This window comes from Rhinolophus sinicus, linkage group LG05, assembly GCF_036562045.2.
Source record: "Rhinolophus sinicus isolate RSC01 linkage group LG05, ASM3656204v1, whole genome shotgun sequence".
Classification (NCBI taxonomy): Eukaryota; Metazoa; Chordata; class Mammalia; order Chiroptera; family Rhinolophidae; genus Rhinolophus; species Rhinolophus sinicus.
This window is the reverse complement of record NC_133755.1, coordinates 139837379-139864594: the sequence shown is the minus strand read 5'-3', so window position 1 is coordinate 139864594 and position 27216 is coordinate 139837379. Positions and strand designations below refer to the sequence as shown.

The window sequence follows — 27216 nt, the reverse complement described above, 5'->3', positions numbered from 1 at the left end:
GATATCCTAGTATATAGCCTCGATATTCCTTTTGAGCGTCAGTTTATAAAGCCACTAACAAAAATGTTTAAATGTGAATACAAATTACTCCCAGTAGCTTAAAGATCTTTTGTCTTCATAACTCACAAATCTTAGAAAGTAATCATTAAACGCAGCTTTCTTTAATTATAAAAACTTCAAATGTCTAGCATTTGGCCATATATACTATTTAAAGAATACATCAACAGAAAATTTTCTGAATGTCACTAGACAATCGATTAAGCAAACTTTTATTGAAGCTTAAATTGTGGTACAGAAATACATTTCAACTGATTTAAGTCCAACACCACGGAGAAATTATGGCACCAAAATTGTCCCTCCTCTATAATACATACTAGGATTAATTTAAATTACTATTCCATCTACATTTCTCTAGGCTTTGTTCCATACAATTTTGCAGTTTTTGATCAAATAGAAATCTTAACTCTATTAGGAAAAAAAAAAAAATCAGACCTCAACCCAACAAATGTTGTCAAATCTACTGGGACGCTCGCTGTTCAAGAACAAAATCCACTTTGAGCATTGGTCCTCAAAACAGCACCGAAAATTAGGTACTGTGTGCTAATTACAGAATCAAACTGATCCACTGATTGAAAGCTTCTTCAATGAAACTTTGAATCAAGAACATGCTTAAAATAAAAAGTCAAAAGTATTCCAACCACTCGATTTCAAACCAAGTAGATTTTTGTTTAGAAACACTGAAGGAAAAAAAGGTGTTTCATTTATAAATACGGAAGGAACGGACACATTTCTGCATCAATCCAGAAAGAATCAAAAATATTTTGAGGGCAAGAATACAAAATTTAGTCAACTTTGTTTTCTAGGTTGTTTAAATCTCAACAGTATTTGCAAATAATAGCTAAAAGAAGCCAACTCTTGAAAGCCTGCATTTGCCACTGACCATTTTGGAATTTCATATGTTTCACGGATAGCACTCTGCTTCACTGTGTGTCTGAAAAACCTGAACAGTTCTCATTCTGGACATTCACTTGATCCTGCGAACCCATGGTGAAGGAAACATCACCACTAAGAGGAACAGATCAAGTCAGAACACTATCACAAGATGGCAAAGACATCGATTCCACGTTGAACTCGTTTATAGTAGTATATTAATGGAAATTAGTGGAAATGGCCGCGAAAGTAAAAATTATGGTGAATGATCTAAGCTGACTTACTGACCCCAGTACAACCTTTACCTGCAATCTTCTTGCTAATCAAGTTAATGGTAACAATTTTATACTACTACCTAGCAAGTTAGTAAAGACAAGGTACTTGTGAGAAGCTAATTTGATTTATTGAGGAGCACATAATGGCATAGTTCCTACACAGTTCTGCCAGTATATCCTAATATGAATCTGTGTCTTCCTTGCTAATCAACACTAGATGTTTTTTTCGGTATCTTCCAAAAGAGCCAATGCCAATAAAAAAGCCAACTCCCTTGACCTTAAGATTAAGACTAGGGTCCACCCCTCTTCCCCGTCCGGGGTATAAGATTAGTATAAACCCACAGTGTAACAGTGTATTGCTTTATTGAGGGTGGGGGGGTTGAGTTGGGAGGGGAAAAACCAAGGTGAGGAACAAAATCAATTAAAGGAATACAAGTACAGGAAGTAATAACGTTAAAATAGTAATACACAAAATGGGTAATTGCAATCATTTTAAGAGGACTTGACTCGTGGAAGAAAAACTTTAATTGCTGTTGCAAAAAACATCTGTATGAAGTAGAAATTCGTTTCAGTAACATTAGTAGAGAATATGTTCTAAAAATTGGAGGTAACTGGATGTAATATCCTGGCAGCAATTTCATAAGAGAACATAGTCCCGATGGTTAGGCTGAGGCCAAGGCCAACACCTAAGGAGGACGAAAGCCTTGTCTGTGGGGAATTTTGGATGATACCTGGAGAAACATTACACTGTGCATAAACCAAATTGAATTGTCACAAATGTTGTAAAGTTTCATATAGTAAAAGTTTTTTTCTACATGCATTTCAGTTTCACCGCAAGAGTGGCATAGGATACCTAAACACAGAAGAGAGCATTCATGCAAGATATCTAACTCCTTGATATAATAATGCATACAATTCAAAATGATTACACTATCATTACATCTAGGGCTTTCTGCAACTACAGGGTGGTGGTGGTTATGGAAAGCATGGCCCCCGGTATCAATATCTAAAAAGCAGCCACCACCTTCTTCTACGTGTGTTATCTTTTTGCGTTTTTTCTTCATTTTTCTTAATCAACTCTGCTGTTGTTGCTGCTTCTTAGCAAAACTGGTAAAAACAAAGTTGTAATCATTGAACATAGCACTCTGGCAATCAAGACGTTTAAAACCTTCAATCTTCTGGGGCGAAGAAAGCACTGTGCGACATTTAGAACTCTGGGCAAAAAAATTATATAAACTGTTAGTGCTTTATATCTGCAGAAATTTTTGTAAACAAAATAGTCATGCCATAAATATTTAAGACCACTATTTTAATAAACTGAGGCATTTGAATATTTTAGCTGCCTTATGGGCTGGATGGAGTGTGACACCTTATGCCTCCCAGCTCCCACCCCAACCACAGGCGTCCACAGGGAAAACAAACAGGATAGGAGGAGCCCATCAATTAGGCTACATATAAAACAAGACCAATAGAAGTCTCATGAAACACTTCTCATCCCAATAACCTCGATTAGTCATGCCTCTGGATATCAGACTGACATGTACTTAGAAGACATTTTATGACATGCCTCACAATCCTTATTTCCTGGAAGATTTTATTGTCAGTAAAAGAAATTACCTGATTTACAAACAAGGTGGTCACAAATTTTCCTGGCTTGAAGACTTCCACAACTTTCCTGATCAGGTCATCATAGGAGGTCTGACTTAAGTTTGTTTCAAAGCTAACATAAGAAAATTCTGGTTCTGGAGTGATGTGAATAGTCCAATAAGTTCCCTTAGATAAATAGTTTTGTGTTAATAATGGAAAGGGTACACTTAGACATTTAAGTAAGTATTAAGCAAAATATTACTTACATCCGATTTCATGCCATTCATCGAATACCCACAAGGATTGAACATTGTGGCATCAATGACAGAACCTGGTACCAGGTCACGAATTCCACTCTCCTGGAAAAAAGGAAAAAAACTGAATTAAATACAGATAGGAAACAAAAAAACCCCACAAAAAACTGAGAATGAGTTAAACAATATAGAGAGGGTGCCCAAAAGATGTATATACATTTTAAGAAAGGAAAAAACTGCATTAAAATTACACTGATGGTAACCACTTTTAGCACTCTTGTAATTGCAGAAGTCAAACGTGACTTGTATTCATCTTTTGTTATCAGTATATATTGAGTGTTACAATTTTAAGTTTTTCCTCTCTTAAAGTGTGTATACATTTTGTTGGCACCCTCTGTAGTTTAGTCCCCAACCAGAACCAGAATTATTGAAAATGCTTACACGAGTGACATCCTTTGCAGTAACACCATCTTTCATGTAGAACTGGTCCATAACTGCTGGGTCAAGCTCACTCATCAGAATTTCCAGGGTTTGATCTGGCTGACTGATTACTCTACTCTCTGGGAAATCCAAAGTATACAAGTACCTATATAAATTAAGTAAAAAAATCATTTCTAAAAATGACAACTGGCAAAGTAAATTTTATATAAATGAAAAAAATCCATGAAATTGTGTCCAACGTACCAACAGTCAGAATTCATACGTCCCATACAATATGCTGCTCCATCTGTTGAGGGAGGAGAACGTAAAATAAATGCAACAGATCCATTTGATTAGGATGGCTTTTTCTCACCCTTCCAATAGCTAGGATGACACTACTTGCCTCCTATCAGAAATATCAGTGAAGGGAAATTTAAGTAAGTGGGTGAATTCACAAGAAGGCAGGATTTCTCCTCCCCCCATCACCCTTAAAAATAAGCCAGTGAGTCAGTCTAAATAGTGCTGAGAAAACTATGGCTCATTCTCCGATAAAACTCCATTAGGAAAAGGAATTTGGTCACCCATTTATCTACTCTCCCAAGTAAATACAAGTCATTTTACGTAATACTTCCTTTCCAAGTTATTTCAAAGCCTCATTCAACACAGTAAATTAACAACTGGTAGATATTTACACTGAATTATACTCAGCACTCTCTGATATAGCCCAGTATTGTTTCATACTAGATAATTAAGAATAGAACAGAAATCGGATTTTCTTTTTAAACTATGCCTGTGACTTTGTCAAGTTATTAAAATCATCCTAAAATTTCAGCCTCATTTTAGGATATAAGGATGTTAGATTAGATAACCTTTAGTTCCCTGACCTTGAAGCTCAAAAAGGAAGGTCTATAAATAAAAACCTAGTAAATGGAAGACAATCTTGCCAATTTTGTTGAAGTCATACTGTGACCTCACTGTGTTGGTCATTTGTAAGTCAGATCAATTCCTGGATAGAATGCCGGACCAGTGTCTTAGCACAGGATTATGAAGTCACTGGGCATTTTTCTGGATGAAGGTGATCATAACCTTCATAACCACTGAGTTAGATATAAATCAGAGCAATTGGCTAGATGAAGATGAACTCTCCCTCTGGCAGGTGACCGATTCCTTGACCTTCGTTTTTCATCATTTCAACACTGATCCAAGGTATACACATATATACTCTGAAATTTACCATCAGCCATACTGATACGTTTATCTTAATTATATAATGTGCTAGCTACATTTGCACACATATGCTTTCATATATGTAAATAAGACCTTTGAACCTATATACTAACTTTAATAAAACAGGTTTCAATTCTATTTTATTTAAACTTACTTGGGAAAATTGCATTAAGAAACTCTATTTCTTCCTGGAAATTCCGGTGTGGGTACCCTTGGTGAGAAGGCTTCATGAAATTCTTACGAGAATAAAAGAAGCTCTAAAAAAAGATAGATAACTTCATATATAGAATTGCTAATCAACCATTTCCTACTAATCAACTATTTTACACACACACACACACACACACACACACACACACACACAAGTGAAAATCGAAGCTCTATCCCTACAAATATTTTCTTCAATGACATTTCACATGTTTTTCCTTTAATATGCTTAATGGATATAGTCTTTTGCTGGCCAACAAAAAAAAATGAAGATCACTTTGTCAGAGTGCAAGGTTTCAGACCAATATCCACGAGTTAGTGTCATATAGAGTAAAATTTTTTTTGTTTTTTTCAGCTGTGGAGAAGAGTCTCAACAGAGCATTAATAATGTAGAGTGAGTCAGTGAGTTTTTAGAAACTAAAAAGTGCCCAATCTATTGATGATGGGTCACAACAACTGTAGAGACAAGGTACAGTGTTTCTGGAGCAGTGGCTTCTAATCTGAGCTTTTAAGTAGGTATGCAAGAAAAATTTTATGGAAGAACATGTGTACATTAAATTTCAACAGTCAGTGATTCAAAAATTAAGAACATATTGCTTTAAGTTCCTTATAAGGATCAATAATTAACAAAAACTGTTTTAGGTCCTAACAACAAGATATTCTCTACCCTAATCAAGTGAAATATTAACATCTAACATATACTCATCATAACAGTTACATCCTAAGTATTAAAACTTTAATTCTTGAATGTTATCAGAATTTAACTCAATACTGATTGTTGCTCTTTAACATAATCGACTATTCATTATTAAGACTGGATAATTTTTTTTGCTTTCCCTTCTTTTCTAAGTTTCTCTATCATTCACATGAACACATCAACAAGTTAACTAATGAACATGTCTGGTTTCTTCATTTCTTTTTCCCATTTGGGTTTTATCCCACTCATTCTTGCTTCTTCCACACACTGCTGTTCTTGAGTATCAGGTAGAACATTCTTTTTCCCATGGTGTGCCTGTCCTTACCCATTACAACCCAAGCAGTGAGTATACAATTTATAAATTTATTCAAAACCCTAATGTTTATGCCTGATAAAAAAGGATTAAATTATGTTTTTCGATTACTTACTTGAATTGAGTCAAACCCACTGTAATCCCTAGCAAGTTTCAACAGGGGAACCAGTGCTTTCAGCAAGAGGGTGGTACCACATGTCTTCAAAATGAAACGTCTCTTGGAGACAAACATGCTACTCTCACTGTAGATGAAAAAAGAACACAATATTATTATGCTGTTTATATACTACTGAAATGCAATTAATCTGTTATTGGAGTATCATTTATGATGTAAATTTCTGGCTAGTAATTTTAAATGTTAAGATCTCAAGGAAGCAAATGATTCACTACCGTGTTTCTTCTCTTCTAGTACACAAAATCAGTTCTAGAACCCACAGAAATAGGCCTTGAATTAGCTCACTACATAAACCCTTTTACTAATGTGTACTTCTCACCTCACTTATCCTAAGACCTTATTTATTAAATTCATACTTTACCTTTTTCAATACAAGGCCCATTATAATATGCATTATAAGAATTCAATGTATTTATTGAATAAATTAACTTTGTACCAATAAAAAGGTTTAATGGCTTTCTTCTGTTGCATATGGCAATTCTATTTGTATGGTGGAGCTAATTTTCACTTTTTCTGAAGTTCTGGTATTTGAGAGGCATATTCTGAAAAAGACCTGTGGTTGAAGGTAAAGGTACAATGCCATTCTATCTTCCTTCACAGATGCTTCCTGCTACCTCTAGGGAGGTAAAGATGGCAACCATCTTGAAGAGCTTTTAGGTAAGACTTTAAAACCTATTGCCTAGGGACACCTGAAAGTAAACATTTTATTTCACACCATATTTAAAAAGATATGGTAAAATGATTATAGAACTAAGGTCCAGGGGAACAATTGCTATTCTATATAAAGTATAATTCAGACTGAAATCGGTTACCTAACACTTGTTTTACAGGACTTACCTGAGTACATAAGCTTCCTGCTTGTCAGTTTTTGTCACACTTATGATTGAACATTGCACATCCTTCAAAAGTATGTCCCACTCGGATCTATTATTTAACAAAAAAAAGAAAAAAAAAAAAAAGGATGATTAATTCATAACAGTACTTGCCTACTCTCATAAAAATTACAAAATTCTCACACTTAAAGAAGCGAACTGGAAAACTAGAAATTATACTACTTGCAATTCACTTAAGAAAAAGACAAGTAGACAAAACAATGTGAATAAAGCCATGTACAGAGGAAATTCAACAGTCTCATAAACCAAGGAAAATCATTATCTCTCAACTACTTAAGTGATTAAAAGAAAGGTAAGTTAAAATGAGATACTTTTCTTGCTATCAAATTCTGAGATTTTAATCTTACTATATAAACTACAATTTAAAAAGAAAGCATCATTTCTTTCACCAATTAGACTGGCAATGAGGTTTAAAAACCTGACGGTGTAATCTGGTACGCACACTGTTTAGATACTATTTTCTGCTATCAAATTGGCAGCTTAGCACAATACCGAGTGGTGTTTAAAAGTCGAGAAGAACGGTCAAAAAAAATGAAAACTGCCTTTGGTTGGCCATTCCACAGTACAAGCATACCCATAAGGTCTTGGGAGTATAACGAAGCTCTCTACTGATGGGAGAAATACCTATTTCAACAAAGTAAATAGTCTGTAGTGCACGTAATAGATAACATGACTAAGTGGTAACATAACTAAATAAATTACTTTTAATATACCTGCTTCAGACCTAAAGAAGTGCTTCCTCTTTAGTGTGCCCACCATAAACAGAAAAACAACATAAAATAGTTCCATGGGACAGCTTCAAGTTAACAGATTTAAGGCTAAAAATGTTTTAAAGCTCTTAATATTTGGTACGTCATTCTTCTATCCTCAAGAAAATGGCATAAGATGGTTCAAGTTTTTTCCCCCCAGTTAAGACCTTTGGTAAGAGAAATCAACAGCACAGCTAGCATAAAAACAGGTATGTTTCCTTCTTCTATATTAAAAAGCAAGCACAGCACCAATCAACCCTGCTAGAATTTTGTGCCTGTTGCATCATTTTGCTAAAAGGAATTATTAGTGGCCCAACAGGCAACTGTATGACCAATCACAGAAGACAGTAATTCCTAAGATGGGAAAATTAGTTAAATTGAACAGTACTGAGTGAGACCCATCTGAAAAACTTAAAATGAGTTAGGCTTGCTACTGATTATAGAGCCTATTTGCCCATAACTTGACCAAACAATTTTTAAAAAGAGCTAACAACTAGTTAGTACAATGGCTTATATAAAGAAAAGAAAAGAAAAAAAAACACACATTAAACTGGGCTATATTTTTACAGTTTGTTGCAAATTTTAAAAAATGGTTATTTGTTGTTTGAAGGAAAAAAGGTTACAGTTAAGACCCAGTTCCGAGTAACACAAATTTAGAGAGTGTTTTGATCCTCTTATTCTTAGGTAGCCAACCAGTAGCTTTGAGTTTCAGATTTCGAAGACTCAAAGTTCACTATTGTGCAAACAACATTTCAGAACCCACATGATTTTACCTCCACAAATACCGTTTCCCCCAAAAAATAAGACCTAGCCAGACAGTCGGCTCTAATGCGTCTTTTGGAGCAAACATTAATATAAAACCTGGTATTATATTATACTAATATTAGACCCGGTCTTAATTTACTATATTATTAATTATATTACTTATATTAATTTTTGCTCCAAAAGACGCATTAGAGCCGGTTGTCTGGCTAGGTCTTATTTTCAGGGAAATGCGGTAGGCTTTAATGCAACAAGGGATATTCAGACCTAAAGGAAAACATAGAGCTTTTATAGAAGCTATTACTTTTCTGCTTTGTGACATTCCTTGCAATTACTCCAGGGCTTGGTTTCTTTATCTGGGGGTAATAAAACCCACTTCACATGACTGACACAATTAAATTACATAACGCACACCAAATTTACCTACTAGGCAACAAGAATTCAAATACTGAAGATCTTTCTTCCAATAATGGTACCTGCTAATGTCATTACCTATTGACCTCCCACTAGACTTCAGCACTCTTGCAAATACTTTCTTCCACCCACTGGACATACTAATTAATCCTTTCCAATCACCCCCTTCTCAGTTATATTCACTATTTATAAGACCCTCCCCTAGTTTTGAGATATAATTGATATATATCACTATCTAAGTTTAAGGTATACAGCATAATGGTTTGACTTACATACATTGTGAAATGATTATCACAATGAGTTTAGTTAACATCCATCATCTCATATAGATACAAGAGGAAGCAAAAAAAAAAAAAAAATTTTCCCTGCTTGTGATGAGAACTCTTAGGATTTATTCTTAACTTTCATATATGTTATACAGCAGTATTAACTACAGTATGTTAACACTTTTAAACATGCTCTGTGGCTGAGCTAGATAGTATAACCACCTTTTTCTTTCTTTTGTAACTGTTTTCTCTGGACTTAAATAAAAGCTGTCTTGCCTTTTTATTTGCTTCTGTTTTCTATGCACTTACCTGAATTTATCCTCAGATGCTCCTATCTCCTTTTCAACATTTTAGGGAGTATAGGCCAGGGGTGTCCAAACTTTTTCCAACGTTTTTTTACCAAGGGCCATATGCGGTAAAATACACAAACAGCCAGGCCACTCACTTGAGGTGAAGTACGTAATGCCTCACCGGGTTTAAGTAAACATACTTTTGGAATTTGCTGCGGGCCAATAAAAAATGGATTGTGGGCCGCAGTTGGCCCGCGGGATGCAGTTTAGATACCCCTGGTCTAGGCCAAGAATAGGGTACTGAGACTTAGCACATCAGGTCTGTGGAAATGGCTTGTTTCCTGTGGACCTCTATATATGGTACTGCGGGCCGTATCACTCAGGGGAATTTCCTTATATCAGTATTTTTCAGTTTTCCTAGGCAGGTCAGATTACCCAAATATTCTATTCTCTTGCCTGCAGAGCACTAAGATTTGTGGCAGGCAAAAGAGGTGTAAAGGGCTAGGGATCTCACAGTCGGTACAGTTTTTATTGTTTTTGGTGTAGTGACTCTTTTCCTTGTCAGTACCAGGATCCCTCACTTCAGAAAGATCGTGTTTTACTGTCTCCAGACAATAAATGATCTAATCTTCAGATCTACCATTCCCCTTCTCATCTGACTTGACAAATTTTATCATAAAGACAATGAATTAAAAGAACAATCGAAATAAAATAAAACCTACATTGAGAGAAACTATATAGATAACAAATCTATCCTCAAAGTCATGCTAGGTTTTCCCACAAACTATTCTCTCTCCATAGAAATGGGGTGCCATAAACTTTTCGCCCAAATCAAGCCACCTGATAGTGAAAAAGAACATTATAATTATGCTAAGAAAACAGATGTAAACTTTGTTCTGGGTCTTGTTGGAATAATTTCACCCTTGTCCCAGGCTGCTTCTTCCACCTCAAACCATCCCACTATCTCCACCAGATCAGATCTGTCATGAAAAGGTTTTAAACTTCAGAAGATTTGCCATTCTAAGTATTTTATTTGTGTAGTTTTGGTATTCACATCAATCCTACTAGAATCATTCCATGTAGTAAGGGCTGTGTATTTTGTTTCTAACAGTGCCTAACCCGGTTCATAATAGGCCTTCAAATATTTGTTGAATATGGCATTAATTAACCTAATTCGATCTTATGGACTTGCTAGAAAATCATCAACACCCTTAAATTTTAAAAATCTAAAACTGTTACGTGATCTTTTACTGTTTTTTAAATTGATCACCATAATAGTTCAGGTATTTAGAGGACGTTCTTACGAAAAGACTTACTCATTTGACAGAATTACCGTCAACCAACTATAGATACAATATAGTCCACTTGAATGCCATCTTATTTTAATCTACATAAATAAAGTTTACTCATTTTATTGCCAAATAACTTAGTTGCTATAGAACCCATTCATTATACCTAGATGTAGATTACTTTCTCAAATTTTTTTTATGCAACACACCCTCCTCGGAATCTGCTGGCACAAATGTTAAACCTTCTGGTTCGTCCCACAGGTCTCTCAGTTTCTGTTCATCCCCCCCCGGACCTCCCACCCCCCGTCTTTTTTTCTCTGTTGTTCTGTCTGGATAATTCCTACTGATCGATCTTCAAGCTCATTCACTCTTCTGTCATCTCCATTCTACTTAAAGCCCATCCAGTTAACTTTTTATTCCAGTAACTTTTTTCTAATATATTTTTAAGTTCCACCCTCTAGTTCCCTGCTAAGACTTTTTATCTTTCCTCTTACTTCACTCTTATTTCTTATAGTTATAATAGCCACCTTTAAATCTTGATCTGTACCATCTCAAGGCTGGTGCCTATTGATTGTCTTTTCCTTTGAGAGATGCTGAGAATTTCCCGGTCATTCGTATAGAGTAATTTATGACGGTATTCTGAGCATTTTGATCATGTTATATATAATTTTAAATCTTATTTAAATCCTATGGAGCATGTTGATTTTTAAAAGTTGTTTTAGCAGGCAACTGAAATGGTTATGGTTCAATCTTCAAGTTCTCACCCAACATCTATGGGTTACATTATGGTTTCATTTCAGTTAGGAAAGGCTACACATGCCGTGGTATGGTATTCAGTTCTGTCCTGATGTGCCACTGATTCGCTTTTGATGTGTTGTTTAGGGTCAGATCCATACACGAGCATCTCAGGGGTGCTCTTATAGAAATGTTTATGGGATCACTTTCTTCATCTCTCTCTGCTCCATAATCGCCCTGACAATTGCTGGCTTACGGGCAGGAGTGGCACTGCTTCATGGTCCTCTTGGCTGGAAACAGAAAGCCAAGAGAGGCTTTAGTTTCTCCGCTCTGCAGCAGGCTGCCTGTGCGTGATTGTCTCTCTTGAGCCATATGAGGCGATGAGAAAGAGGGACAAGAGCAACAGGGATATCCCTGATGCTATTTCCTTAGGGTCATACTTTCTCTGGTCAAAAAGGGTCCTCCACCTCCCTTGGAGTTTAGGCATCTGCCTGGCCTCAACTACTGCAGGAATCTCTGAGCTGTGGCAAAAGGGCAAGGAAAAAAAAAAAAAGCAAAGCACTACAAAACCAAAAAGGGATTTCCCTGCACTCTTTCTGACCCAAAGGGGCTCCCTTTCTGTCTCTGCAGACCAGAAAGAGGACCTCTTGGGAGCTCTTTTTGTTTGCATCTGGTATGCAGTTCTGGGTTTCTGGCAGCCTTTGAGACCACCCCAGGAGCTGCCAGAGGAAAAAAAGAAACAGGAAATCAAGGCTGTTTCAGTGGTATTTTGAGTTCTGGTTTCCTTCTCCCATTCACCTGCTAACGTTTACCTTTCAGAGCCCTCAGATGGCTGCTCCATGCTTTCTGTCCAGGGCTTTTAGTTGCATTTAGCAAGAGACAGAGCAGAGTGTGCTTATTCCACCTTAACAGAAACCACAATGATCCTGTCACTCACTGATCATTAGTTAATAAACTCTGCAACCAAACTCTTCCTCACCTAATAGACTCCATCAAGCAGTCAGTATCCTTCCAGAGTCACAGTATGAAAGAAAGCAATTGCATCAAAACACCCTCAAAGAGTTGGATGGCCGATCAACCAAATGATTTTTATAAAGACATAATCCTAGGAGAGCTGCTAGGCTCAAAAATACAACAAATCAAGGGGCAAGAAAATATGAATGAGAAATAAAACTGAAGACGCTAATACAATGCTATGTGCACAAAGGGAATGGTAAAAAACCAATACCAGAAACAGCTAAGAATTCCAGCAAATTATTTTATGACATTTCTGTCGGGGGAAACAAGCCTCCTTTTGTAAATAAGGCTTTATTGGATCCCAGCCACACCCATTCACTTATATATTGCCTATGGTTGCTTTCTCCCTACAAGGGCAGCGCTGAGTAGATGCAACACAGACTGCTTGCCTTGCAAAATTTAAAATTTACTTTTTGGCCCTTTACAGACTATTTGCTGACTCCTGCTGTTTTAGAGGAAAGGTTTTCAGTGCCCTTCTGTGTCCAAATTTAATGATGGAAAAAGACAGTGTTTTATAGTTGATTGAGACATTTTCTAAATTACTTATCTGTGATTTCAAATTGAGATTGTATCAAGTTAGAATGTCACAGCAGGCTCAGTATGGGAAGGTGTCTTTGTTCCCAAACACACCAATACCTAGACTGAAAATCACTAGTCCATACTAGAAACTATTTTTACAAAGTTACTTAAGTTTTAAATACAGATGAGTTCAATAAATCATGGACTGATTTAAGGCAGAATTAACAATACATTCTGGGGATGTATCACATTAATACTGATTTAGTGAGTAGAAAATATTGCAAAAGGTATTCAAAGTGTTACACAATTGCTAGGAATTGTGTAAACAGGAAATTCACAGGAAAAAAACAAAATATTCCAATTCTAATTACATTTCCTTTACTTAAGTGCTGTCACCTAACTCGGTTCTCAACTGGGGATGACTCTGCCACCCAGAAAACATTTGGCAACATTCAGACATTTTGGGTTGTCACATCGGGGGAGGTGGCAGTGGCGTTGCTGGCACGTAGTGCGTAGAGACTACAGATGCTACTATACCGTATAGTAAATAGGACTGTTGTCCACAATAAAAAATTACCTAGTCCAGTATCTCAGCAGTGCTGAGGTTGAGAAACCCTAATTTAAAACTGAAGTACTAAAAAATACTATCAGATCATGATTAAATGATCCCAAAAATTTAGTATGCTCTTTACTAATGATAGTATATGAAGATCTTAGTCACTATGCCTGAAAAGCAAAACATTAATGGCAAGACATATTTTATATTTAAAGCTTTCTTAAAGAGTCTATGGTCTAATAAAAACAGAACAAGTTGGGGTGTTTACAAGGGAAAACATACAATTAAAATGACAAGAAAGACTTCCACATCATCTGACTCCGTAAGACTTGGAACGGCCAACTGACTATATTTTTTAATATAAAAAGTAAATGCCTGAGGTCAAATGACCTTGACAAAGGTCCCAAAGACTACAGAATTGGGAAAGGATAGTGTCTTCACCAACTGATGCTGGGAAAACTGGATATCCACACAAAAGAATGAGATTGGACCCTCACGTTACACCATATACAAAAAATTAACTCAAAATGGATTAAAGACTTACATTAAGACCTAAAACTATAAAACTCTTAGGAGAAAAACAGAGAAAAGGATGCTGGATTTAGCAATGTTTTCTTGGATTTGACACAAAAAACACAGGCAACAAAAGTAAAAATAGACAAACAAGACATCAAACTTAGTTAACTTCTGAGCATCATAGGAAAACACTCGACTGAGTGAAAAGACAACCTGCAGACTGGGAGAAAATATGTGCGAATCATCTATCTAATAATAAGTTAATATCCAGAAAACATAAGGAACTCGAACAACAAAAACCCAATTAAACAATGGGCAAAGGAACTGAATGAACAATTCTCTAAAAAAAAAAGGTATACAAATGGCCAACAAGCATAGAGAAAGATGCTCTAGGTTGGCTCAGTTGGTTAGAGTGAGATGCTTGTAACACCAGGGTTGCCAGTTTGATCCCCGCGTGGGCCAATGTGAGCTGCGCCCTCTACAACTAGATTGAAACAACAACTTGACTTGGAGCTGATGGATCCTGGAAAAACACACTTAAAATAAATAAAAGTTTTTAAAAAAAAAGTAAAAGAAAAGATGCTCTACATTACTAATCATAAAAGAAATGCTAACCAAAGCCACGTTATCGCCTCATGCCCATTAAGATGTAAAAAAAAAAAAAAAAGGAAGGAAGGAAGGAAGGAAAGGAAGGAAGGAAGGAACTAACAAGTGTTGGCAAGGATGTGGAGAAATTGTAATAGTGCACCTTTGGTGAAAATTACCATATGATCCAGCAATCCCACTTCCGGGCATATATCCAAAAGAATTCAAAACAGGATCTGGAAGAGATATTTGCACACCCATGTTCATTGTTATTCACAAGTGTTGAAAGGTGGAAGCAACCCAAATGTCCATCAAGGAATTAACGGATAATGAAAATGTGGTATATACATATAATGAAAATCTTATCACATGATATGACATGAATCTTGAGGACATTATGATAAATGAAATCAGCCAGTCACAAAAGGACAAATACTGCACGATTCTACTTATATGAGGTACTCAAACACTCATATAAGGTATCTAAATCAGAGAATGTAGACAGATGGCTGTCAAAAGGGGTGGGGGAAATTAGTGTTTAATGGGCACAATTTGATTTGCAAGATGAAAAAGGTTCTAGAGATTTGCTGTACAGCAATGTGAATATAGTTAATACTGAACTGCACACTTCAAAAGTCATTAAAATTGTAAATTTAATGTTAGATGTTTTTACAATTTAAAAAAGTAAATGACTGAGGGAACAGAATACTGCCGAAAGGTAGAAGAAACCCTTTAGAGAAGGATTCACTCTTATCACCTGAAGGTCAGTTGGATCCTACTCAGATCCAGTAGGTCTGACACTCCACAGATGTTGCTGAAAATTTGCATTTAAATTTAGATTTCCATGTAATTATTCTCCTAATGGATTACTTCCTTAAATTAAAAATAGCTGGTTTCAGAGTTATCAAATAATATACTACTCAAAAAGCCTATTTAAAGCTTCCCTTAACTGTGACCTTACCCAATAGCTCCTGACTTGTCAATGTCAGAGACTCTCCTTGAACCCAGGGCTCTACACTTGACCAAGGCAGTAGTCTTTGGATAAAAAGTACCCTAAAGCATAAGATTCTTCTTCAACAAAGCCTAGGCCGACCACAAGTTAAATTCTGAGGATGCCTTCTTAGGGCAGTAAATTCAGATATCCAGAGAAATAAGCACTCCCTTTTTGTCCAAAGAATTCACTAGTTATTATGATCATAGGATTCTCTCTCTCAAATTTTGACCCCAAATTCAAATCATTATCAGTATAATTACTGCTACATCCAATTGATTATTACTTTCAATGTGTACCTCTTAAAGAAAGGTGGTTTGGAAACAGCAGTTCAAACTTCTTTCAAACTGCTGTTAGAAATGTAATGAGGAGTTTAATTCAATACGAAGCTTTTCTACTCCAAAACATTTGAACTAAGAGGTTTTTTGGCAATGGGCTGTAAATTCCTTCAACGTAAATTACCAATACTGCAATGCTGTGGTCAATCAAGTAAGGCATGAGTTCCGGGAAAGCTACCATGTTTCCCCAAAAATAAGAACAGGTCTCACATTAATTCTTGCTCTAAAAGATGCATTAGGGCTTCTGTTCAGGGGATGTCATCCTGAAAAATCATGCTAGGGCTTATTTTCCAGTTAGGTCTTATTTTGGGGGAAACATGGTAATGCTGGGGTGTGATTTACTGTCTTTTCAACTGCCCCCAATCCTTTACCTCAAATTTTAGATTATAAAATTTGAATTGAAGGAAAGAACACCCCACTACTCCTAAATGTCTTGCAAAGCCTATTTTATTGTCCAGATCAAATTAAACTGTCTTTTCCTCTCACTAAAATCTCTTATTTTCAAACAGACTTCTTTCCATTACTCCCACCCTCCCCAAAGATGTCATTTCTTATAAAAGACTTTAGTTTGGTCCAGAGTTTTAGTCCAATTTTTTTATATGGTCACTAATTTCTACTTAACATCCTTTTGAAATCTGAAAAATTATTAGACACACTGCAGGTTAAATCTAAGATATTACCCATTCTTTTTACATTTCAACTTTAAATGTCACATGAAACAACTCAATTTTAGAACACATCCATTCCTTTATTTATTTGGATACGCCCTGACTACTGCTTTTCTCCAACACGGTTGACCAGTATTCTTTAACCCAAGCCAGTTTTAACCCAAAAATTTCCTACTAAAAACAAAACAAAATTAACATGTGTCCCTTTGTGTCCCTTGAGAAATTAATGAAAAAACAAAAACAGATTCTCAGGTAAAAACTATGTATGATGTCAGATGGTTACTAGTCTTATCACGGGAATCTTCTTAAATTATATAAATGCCTAACCACTGCTCTGTACACCTGAAACTAATAAAAAAATATTGACTGTGAGCTATAATTAAAAATATATATAATCACGGGATATAAAGTACAACATAGGAAATACAGTTAATGGTATTTCCTAGCTTTGTGCAGTGTCAGATGGGTAGTAGACTTGTAAGGTGTGTAAATGTCTAATCATGTTTTGTACACCTGAAACTAATAAAAAAAAAGATTCTCAGTATTATGTAGTTTGTTTAGATGACACTCAAGGTTAATTCTACTAAATGGCCTACAGGCGGGTGGGAAACGTTTAATAGAAAAGGTGAACATTCAAGAGGGTTCCAGCTTGACTCGGGAGTTAAAGCTTGGAAAGATGAGCCAGTGTTACTTAAAGTATCCTAGTCCCTTATGTCACATGTATAAATTCCAGATGGACTACATATCTAAATATAAAAGGCAAAACAATGTTTAGGGGAGAAAAACATCTTCATTACTGCGGGATGAGCAAAGATATCTTAAATAGCACACAAAAACTAACTACTAAAGGGGAAATATTCATAAATTGGACTACGTTAAACTTACGAGCTTCTACTTTTAAAGATATCATTAATATCAAATATATGGTGATGGAAGGAGAACCGACTCTGGGTGGTGAACACACAATGGGATTTATAGATGATGTATTACAGAATTGTACACCTGAAATCTATGTAACTTTACTAACAACTGTCACCCCAATAAAGTTTAATTTAAAAAAAAAAGATATCATTAATAGAATAAGGAAAACCATAGAGGATATAATACATTTGCAATACACATATTGGATAGAGAATTCATCCATAACATATTCAGAATTCTTACAAATAAAGTCACCCCCCAAAGAAAATAGACTTGAACAAGCATTTCACATAAGATATCCAAATGGAAGATATAAATGGACGCTCAAATCCATTAGTCTGATGGAAATAGAACTGTACACACACAACAATAGCTAAAATTAAAAAGACAATACCAAGTGTCGAATGAAGATATGGAGCAACTGGAACCCTCAAGCTAGATATATGCACACCCCACGGACTGACAATTCCACTCCTAGATGTGTGTATATCTGATAGAAATGCATATGTTGTTCACTAAAAGACACATTAAATAGTGTTCATAGCAACATATTTTCATTAGCAAACTGGGAATTATTCAAATACTCATTAACAGTAGGTAAATTGTGGTATATTGACACAAGATATTATACATACGAGAACTACAAAACTTCAAACATGATGTTGACTAAAGGAGGCCTTACATAATACAGACTAAATGATTCCATATATGTGGTGCGGATGGGTAGTCAGGATAGTAATCGGAAGGGGTGCAAGGGGAACTTCTGACTGGTCATATTCCTTAGCGTGCTGGTTGCATGAGTGTGATCAATTTGTGAAAATTAGGGCTGTACTTGAGATTTTCATAACTTTTAGTGCTATACTTCAACAAAAACAGTTCAAAAAACATAACTGCATTCAGAAGATAAGCTGTTTTACTAACAGCCAGATTTTTTCATATCATACTTATTACCACTCCCTCAAACTCCACTGGAGTATTTCCTTCAAAATGGCCCTGTGGTTTTTTTTTCTGTTGGTTCAAGTCTCTGGAAACATTTTTGTATGATAAATTCTTCAAACCCCACACCACTTCCAATTATTTTTTGTCCTTATATCTGATGAAAGCAGAAGCTTTTCTCAAATCATTTAAGCAGCTTTTCAAATTCATATCGATTCTTGTTACCGTACAAAGATTTTGGGGGCATATAATGCTCTAACTTGATTTCGTATAGATGCTAACTGCTAAATTTATATACTTGGGGCGGGGGTGATAGGGCTTACATAAATGGCAACCAAAATTATCCTTTGGTTTGTAGCAGTAAACAACATATATACCAATAAAAACTAGATTAATAGTTCTATTAGCAAGACAATTCAATCATACATAAGATGAGAATCACTGAAAGGATGAAGTTACTATACAAAAATGATTAGATCCTGTTTATTGGAAGCATGCACCACTTATTTTAACCCGTGTTGTAGAACGCCAAATTCTACTCATCTTTTCATTTACATTTTATCTACAAGACTGTTGACATACACATCTTCCTGTGAAACTGTCAAAAAGATAGTGACCACCTCCATTACTCCCCAAAAGTCCCTCAAGCCTCTTTATAATCCACCCTTCCCTTTATTCCCATCCTTTGGCAACCACTCATCTGTCAGATTAATGTGCATGTTCTAGAATTATAGAAATTAAGTCTTATAATATATAGTACTTTTATAAAGAAACTATCAAACCGTTTTCCAAAGTGGTTTGTTCGGTTTCCATTCCCACCAGCAGTTTATGAAAATTCTGGTTCCTTTACAGCTTGTCAGAGTTTGATAAAAGTTTTCTAATGCCAATGTGTTTCCTCTCTATTTACAGCAACATGTGAGAAAGGTTGGAACTATTTCTTCCTTGAACCGTTAGAGAGAACACTCCAGTGAAGCTATTTGGGCCTAGTTTTCTTTATGGGACAATTAGTGACTCATTCAATTTATGTAACAGTTATAGGACTATTTAGATTTTCTGTTTCTTCTTTCATCAGTGTTGGAAAGGCATTTTTCTACGAAATTTTCCATAACATCCTTGTTATCTTTTTAATGTCTATAGCATGTGCAGTGATGCCTTTAGGACGTTTGTGCCTTCTCACTCTCAATGTCCTTAGGTTTTATGTTTAACGCATAGTGTAGCTACATCTATTTTTTATTTTAATACAGTCTGGGAATGTCTTTTAACTATGACCTTTCATCTATTTACATTTTAATGGAATTATTGAGTTTGGGAATGTGAGGCAAGGACAAGCAAAGACTTTCTGGCTTACAATTTTTTTTATCATTAATTAAAAACAAAGTTACTACGTAAAGATTTATTATTCCATAGAAGGATTAATATAATGAGGCAATCTAAAACTCCCCGGTGACGCTACCTCCTCTATTTGAATAAAAACTACATCGTTAGAGCGCCTTTTAAACTACAATCTGATAGACTTCATTCTCCAGCCTTGGTTGCTAAAAAGCAAGAAAAAGAAAAAAATTAATTTTGTCCCAAAGACTCAAAAATAAGTATAAGTAACACTCCTACACTGTACTACGTGTCAGTTTTAAAGTATTAACCCACTTAATACTCACAGCTATCCCATGAAGTAGGTACCAGTATTGTCTCCATTTTCAAGATAGGGAAACATCATACAGCTACCATAGTATGTTTGAATTCAAATTGAGACATTCCAGAGACCATGCACCATTTCATTACCCAAACTCTTTTAGATGACCCATTATCCTGCCTAGGTCTCACTCCACCTTCCCGGAGACCAGACTCCAATGATTCCCTCTTTCAAGGTCATTGACTTTAGGTGATTTATCTAGCATCCAGTATTTTTTCAGGCACTTTTTAAACTCCTAGTAAATAACCTAACCAGGGCTACCTTGCTTGACAGGTCACTGAAAAATGTTCCCAGAAAAGCTACCAATGGACGATCAGTTAAACCCAGTATTTTTCAGTTCTTAGTTGCTCCATCTGCAACAGCTGAAATGTGCGGCTTAGAAGACTCTCAACAAGCAAGCTGCCTTTTTATCAAGTCTTTCTCCCCTCCTCCATTCAAGGAACTCTTAACCATGAAAAAAAACCACAAGCTGAAATTCTGGGACTTCTGCCCCAAAACTTCCCTCTCTCTTCCTTTTATAAAGGAGTCCTTACAAACAAAGCTTCAAAACATTTAATGAGGCAGAGCAAAACAATGTTATTCCTTTTATAAGATTTTCTAGATAATCCGATTACAATCATTTTACCTACCGCTTATCACCAACACCAGGGAGTTTTCCCATCTGTGATTTGCAGAAAATACTAAACTTCCCCATATTTGTAAGAAAAATAACTGCTTCCTATAATATAGGTATAAAGTGCTCAGAACTGAGCCTGGCACGTAGTGAACATTTTAAGTGTCGCAGAAAGCTTTAAAAAGGAGACCTGTGACATTTTAGCTATCACGATGCTTTTCTACAAGAGAATCCTTCAAGACATAATGCCTTAAAGTCCCGGCAGCACGTGTCCTCCTGGATTCCCTCCTTCAGTTGCTTTTTGTCAGGAACGGCGGCGAGCGCAGCCAACATTCCTGAAACGCCCATTGGCCCACACCCTGGGGCCTGGCTCTCGGTCGGGCCCAGGAGCTCATTGGTCGTCGCCTCTCAATGAAGCGGCCACGCCGGTTCCTGCGCCGCACCACAGTCGCCGCACTCGTGCTCGGAGCCTAGAAAGGCAAGGGATGACTAGCGGTCTGAGTGCCGCCGGGAATAGGCCCAGGCACCTTCGGAATCGCCTGCGCTTTCACTTGCGCTTGAATTTCCCAACACCACTAGAAGACCTCTCCTTTTCTGCGCGACCAGCCCCAGCTCTCTCGCGTTGACTGCCGGGGTGGGAGGCTGGGGCCCCAAGATTCCTTTGCTGGCTTGGGCATTAAAGGTATCATGTCTTGGGCCGGACGGGCCTCTAGCCCGTAAATGTAGGCAACCCTTACTCCACCCCGCACCTCGCCAGGATCCCACCGACTCGGTAACAGGTTACACAACCCAAGGTCAAGAGACTCGGGAGAAAACCTCCGCGGGCTCCGAGGCCGTCTCTCCGGGGCCGCCCCGAAAAGGTTTTGGTGCAGAGCACGTTAGGGCGGCGGCGGGGCCCAGCCACTGCGACACCACCGCTCCCGCCCAATCCCCGCCGCCCGGGCGCCACATGCTGCCTGAGAGGACCGCGGGCTGGAGGCCTGCTCACCAGCCCCTCAGCCGGGGACCAGGAGGGCCCCCTCCTACCCGTCGCACGCGGCAAGAACGAGTCCGGCTCAGACCCGTTCCCTCCCTCCGCCACTCCCCGAGGCGGGCACGCCCGAATTAGCGCCTGACTAAGCCCGCCGAGCCACACCTGCCGGGAGGGAGCCCGCGCGGCAGCCCCACACGCCCTCGCCCAGGGCCTTATACCGTCAACTCCAAAGGGGAAGTCGGGAGACGCGGGGTCCCCACACCACCCGGAGCAACACCGCCCGCGGCCTCGCACGCTGCGCGGGGGACGTTACCTGAGCACGCGGTGGCGCGGGCCTCCTCCCCTCCCCCCGGGCAGCACCCGGCTCGGCAACGGCGGCGGGAGAAACCGGCTCAGGCCCCGCGTGGACGCGGCTGCTCCCCCCAGCTCCGGGGCCCCCTCCCCGGCCCCCGAACTCAGCCCCCGGTGGCTGGTGCCTTCCAGGCGGCGACAGCCCCAAGCCCGACTGTGGGCGAGAGCCCCGAGCACCCACCTTGGGATGGTGCGAAGATCCCCAGATCCTTGGTTTGCGTCGGGTTGCTGCCTGGAGAACCAAACCTCCAGCAGCTTCTCCGTCCCTTCGAAAAAATGTGCAGCTTCCATCACCGTGAGACTAGCGAACAACCAACAACCACAGAAAATCAACTAAATTAAATCTCTTCTCCCGCCGCTGCCACTGCCGCGGATTGTTCCAGCTGTGTTACTAAAGTTCAGGTTCCTTTTTTTGCTATAATTTTATATTAACTTTTTTTTAAAAAAAAGGATTAATAAAATTTTCCCGGCTTTTTCTTTGTGAGCGAAAGTTGAACGTGAGTCTGTTGGAAATAGAGGCAGATACAGTTCAGTCTCTTGTAGTCCGCTGTTTCCCCGTTACAGAGAACAGAGCGAGCGCTAGCTAATGTCGCCGGCCATACTGTGGAAGCGAGGGCGCTGCGTGAGGAGCGAATTTATAGATCCCGTCTCCCTCGAAAGGCCCGGAAGTGACGTAGACTCCCGCCCCTGCGGCTCATAGCTAAAGCCGCCTGTCAATCAACAGCCCGCCGAGTTACCGCTGGCTGGTCACCCGCCTTCGAAGAGCGCGGGGAGCTGCTGGTCGCGCTGCGGTTGGGGTTCGCTCTGTCCCCTGAGCGGGAGATGGCGCTGTGTTGTCCGGCTGGGGACTAGGAACCTGGGGTCGAATGCAGAGTGGTTGGGGAAAGCGGGAACGGAGTGAGGAAAGGCTGTGCAGCGCTGCGTAGAACAACTGGGTAGCTGAGAACATGGGTGGGTCCTTACGAGGGTTGGCGGGGTTTGGCGGGGGCGGTGGCTACTGCTAGGCTGGTGTGGTGGTTTTGATCCTGTGCAGTTTGCAGCGATTGCTGAGGTACCTGGCCGTTCTCCGAAGTGTGTTTCCCCGGGGCGAACGAAGCCAGGCATTAAAACCCAGCATTTGTCTATGACGCACATGTTGCCAAAGGTTGGATTAGAAGACGCTTTAATTCTCCCCACTCCTTAGTTGATGTGCAAATGAACGCAGTTCTCGACTCGTTTACACAATAGCCAGAAGCGTCGTCTCCCTATTTAAAAAAGGAAAAGCAACGTGGCGCCCAGCCCTGGAGGGCTCCAGCTCTACCTACCTCCCACCATGTGGCTCGCCAAGCCTCGGAGCTGGCTGAGCGCTGCAGCTGCCATGAAACGCTGGCAAGTCCGTGCTCCAAAAGGTCAACTGGTGGGTATTTATTGTGCAAAGCTATTTCTAGAAACTGATTTATTGAGCATAATCTGAAATTGTTAAGATTTTTCTTTGAATTGTCTCAAGTTGATGAACTAATTTAAAGGGGTCCCCAACACCTACAAAATTTATAGTGCTGTCATCTCAGTGCATCATAATTTACATGGAAATTAACATAACGAATTCAAAGCTATCACTAGTGGTTTTAAAGAACCATGAGTCTAATATTTCAGTAATCAACATAAAGTGTAAAACAGTTGTCAAGTTGTAGTCAAACAATTTAACCTGAATTGACAAAATTGTGGTAACAAAGTTCTGTACTCGGAAAACTGGGAGAAAAATGCAAACCTGACATACGAGTAAAAATTACCATTGTCACAAGACAAAAGATTTCCCCCTATCATCCTTAGAGAAAGACTTTCCTCAGCTAAAAGTGAAACAAGAGAATGTTGTAAGAGTGAAAAACCTAATGAAAGAGACATAGTTTGAGTTTGCACTCTAGATTCCCTGCAGGGTAGAACTTGTCATGCAAAAATATTTATTTGTTCACATTTCTCCATAAAATCTGTTGAAAGAATCTATGTTGTGCAGTGGGTACGAATACTACTATTGCTATGTTTTTAATAGGGGATTGGGACAAAAGAATATAAATGTTGCTTATTTTATTATATTAATTAAACGAGTGTGGTGTTATACTTGGACTAAAGATAAAAGAAGTATTTATGTGTTTTACAACCTATTCAGTTATTTGATGTTGCTTATTCAAATGAAGAATCAGCCTACTAAACCACCTCAAACACTAATTGTGGTATAAACATAATTTGGCTTATAATTGCTTATAATTAGTTGCTTTTCAATTCCTATTATGCTTTTTCCCAATGTAATTTAATTTAATATAAAAGTGCCAAAAATCTTGGCAAGGTAAATCCTTGTTAATTTGATATAGGATAATTTTTAAAATGCCTACCAACTGGACTGGTCCTTTGTAAAATATATTATTTTTCTTAAGCATCATTACTATCTTGAAGCTCAAAGTCCCTTGTACAATTTAGTAAGTTAGTTAATTTTATTTAAATATTTCACTGTACTTAATATGTCCAAAACGTCTATCATCAGCCCCATTTCCATCAGAGTGACTATTTTTCCCACTTTATCAGTTTTTTTTTTAAATGCTTATTGAACATTTCTGCACTTTGCACATAAAGGATTGCTTAAAAAACTTACAGGACTCCCATCTCCTAGGCCTTCATAAGGCATCTCTAATTGTACCTCTCCCCCTCTTATTCTCTTTAGTAATCTTTCCTATTGAGATCTTACCTACATTTTTAAAAATCCTTACTTGACCCCACTTCTCCCTTCAGCTATCCCCCAATTTTTCTGCTCTCCTTCCCAGCAAAAATCCTTAAAAGGCATAAAGACACGTCTATACTTTCGCTCTTCACCTTTTCATCTCTTCTTCAGACCCTCCAAATGGGTATTTATCCCTACCCCTTGACTGAAATGGCATTTCTCAAGGCCCACATCTTGTCAAAGCCAATGGTTCAAAGAATGGTGTCAATCCTTTTCACTCAGTCTTTCAATGGCTGGTGATATAATTAACTACATCTTCCTCCTTAAAACAATTTTCTAGGCTTTTGTGACACCTTTTTTTTGGTTTTCCTTCTATATCTGGATATCCTTCCCAACACTACAATGTCCTTGGCTTCTCCTCTGCCGTCTTTTCTTTGTGCACTTTCCCCCTAAATCACCTACTTCATCCACTCTATGGCTTTATGACACATCCATATACTAATGACTTTCAAATCTCTACCTCCAGCCCAGACATATTTGAATTCCAGACTTTTGGGACACTTGCCTACCTGACATTTCCACTTGAATATCTAATAAGCACATCGAAGCTAACATGACTAAAAGAGATGTTCCTTTTCACAGCAAAACCTGCCCCCTTCCCACAAAAACAAATCCCTAACTGTTTTCAACTCAAGCTCCCTGGCTGACCTTTCTGCCTCTACCCTTGCCTCCTTATGTTCTACCCTTCGTGCAGCAACCATCTCATTAAATAGCAGGTGCTCGAGCCCAAAGTCATGTTTGATTCCACTCTTTCCTGAACTCCGACTACCAATCCCATCTATCATTAGCCTTTATGATGATACTTCTAAAACATTTCAAGAATTTATCTTCTGACTTCACTGCTATCACTACCCTAGTTCAGAGCACTAAAATTAGTTCTCTTGGACTACTGCAGTAGTTTTCTAACCACTTTCTCTGCCTTCTGTGATTTACCGCAGAGCAGCCAGATTGATTTTTTAAGCATAAATCCGATCACGACACTTCCTCTATTTTAATATCTTAAAAAGTTCCAATGATTTCCCATCACACTTAAAATAAAAATTCCTTACCTTAGTCTTCAAACCCCTACATGATCTGGTCCCGGACTAATTCTTCTTCAAGCTCATCTCCACCATTCACTCCCTGTGCCCCAGTCATACTGACCTTTATCCTTTTAGGTGCTTTTCATTTGTCTGAAATGCTCTTCCTCCTCCGCTTTGTATGACTTGTTCATTCATATCACTTAGGTCTTAGCTCTGAGGTCACCTTTGGTAGTGGGGCACAAGCTAAGCTCCTATAAAAAAGGAATCCCCAAATATAGTAACTTAAAAAAGATTATAGTATGTTTCTCTCTCATATAACAGTCCAGAGGCAGGCAGGTTGTAAAGGGTGAGTGGACAGTTCTGCTCCTTGAGATCATTCAGGGACTCGGGTTCCTTCTAGCCTGTTATCATTGAATGCAATCTTCATTCTCGTGATGGAAGCTGGGCCACATCTTGTCTCTATTCCAGCCTGGAAAATGGATAAAAGAAAGTGGAGAAAAAATAATTTCCTTATGAAAACAAGATCTGGAAATAGTAACATCAGTTTTGCTCACTTAGTCACATATTTACACCTAGCTAGCTACCAGGGAGGCTGGAAAATATGGTTGCTACCTGGCTAGCTATTAGTTTAGTGCAAAAGTAATTGCGGTTTCTGCAATTATTTTTAACCTTTTAAACCGCAATTACTTTCACACCAACCTAAAAGTTGCCTGGTCAAAAGTTGGGTGATTCTATTCCTAAAAGGAAAGAGGAAGAGAATGGGTGTGGGGGACAATTTACAGGCCTGCCACACCTTTCCTTACCACCTACTCTACGGTAGCGGTAGCATTAGTCACTCCCTAACACACCATTCTGCTTTAATTTTCTGCATAATTTTTTCTTGTTCTCTTGTATTTACTTGTTGATTGTCAGCTCCCTCTTACACTCAATTAGACTTTAAGCTACATAAAAGCTTCTTTGTCTTTGCTCAATACTGTATAACATTGCCCAAAAAAGTATTTGACATAAGGTTGGATTCAATCTGTAGTAGTTGAGTAAATGAGTCTTTCAGTTCCCTCCTAATAGATACTATTTCAAATTAACCTTGTCTCCCAACATTCCTTCAAAGTAACCTCCATTCCCTGCGCTATCAAAATCTTATTCAATTTCCAGTACTAGCTACAATTCCACATAACATTCTCTAGGGCAGTTCTCCAGCACACACTGTACTAGCTGTCTATTGCTGCATAACAAATCACACAAACTTGGAGGCCTAAAAAACACACATATTTATTATCTCATTACGTGT

General features: G+C 38.2%; 1 protein-coding gene across 1 annotated transcript; it reads right to left on the bottom strand.

The window, feature by feature from the left end:
• Positions 1-252: 252 nt before the first annotated feature.
• AMD1 (adenosylmethionine decarboxylase 1) lies at positions 253-22779 on the bottom strand. Its single transcript, XM_019735002.2, has 9 exons — positions 22339-22779; positions 6923-7009; positions 6026-6152; positions 4848-4950; positions 3731-3773; positions 3488-3632; positions 3059-3151; positions 2823-2978; positions 253-2419 (listed from the first exon to the last, which is right to left on the bottom strand). The coding sequence occupies exons 1-9, from the start codon at positions 22446-22448 to the stop codon at positions 2279-2281; spliced, it is 1005 nt and encodes a 334-aa protein (XP_019590561.1). The 5' UTR covers positions 22449-22779; the 3' UTR covers positions 253-2278.
• Positions 22780-27216: the final 4437 nt, after the last annotated feature.

What these genes read in the sequence shown, in the direction of transcription:
- AMD1 (XM_019735002.2), bottom strand. Translation starts at nt 22,448, where the DNA reads ATGGAAGCTGCACATTTTTTCGAAGGGACGGAGAAGCTGCTGGAGGTT. An exon ending in GTGGGTTTGACTCAATTCAA is followed by an intron (nt 4,951 to 6,025) that starts GTAAGTAATCGA and finishes ATCTTTTTTTAG; the next exon opens with AGCTTCTTTTATTCTCGTAA. An exon ending in CGTATGAATTCTGACTGTTG is followed by an intron (nt 3,633 to 3,730) that starts GTACGTTGGACA and finishes TAATTTATATAG; the next exon opens with GTACTTGTATACTTTGGATT.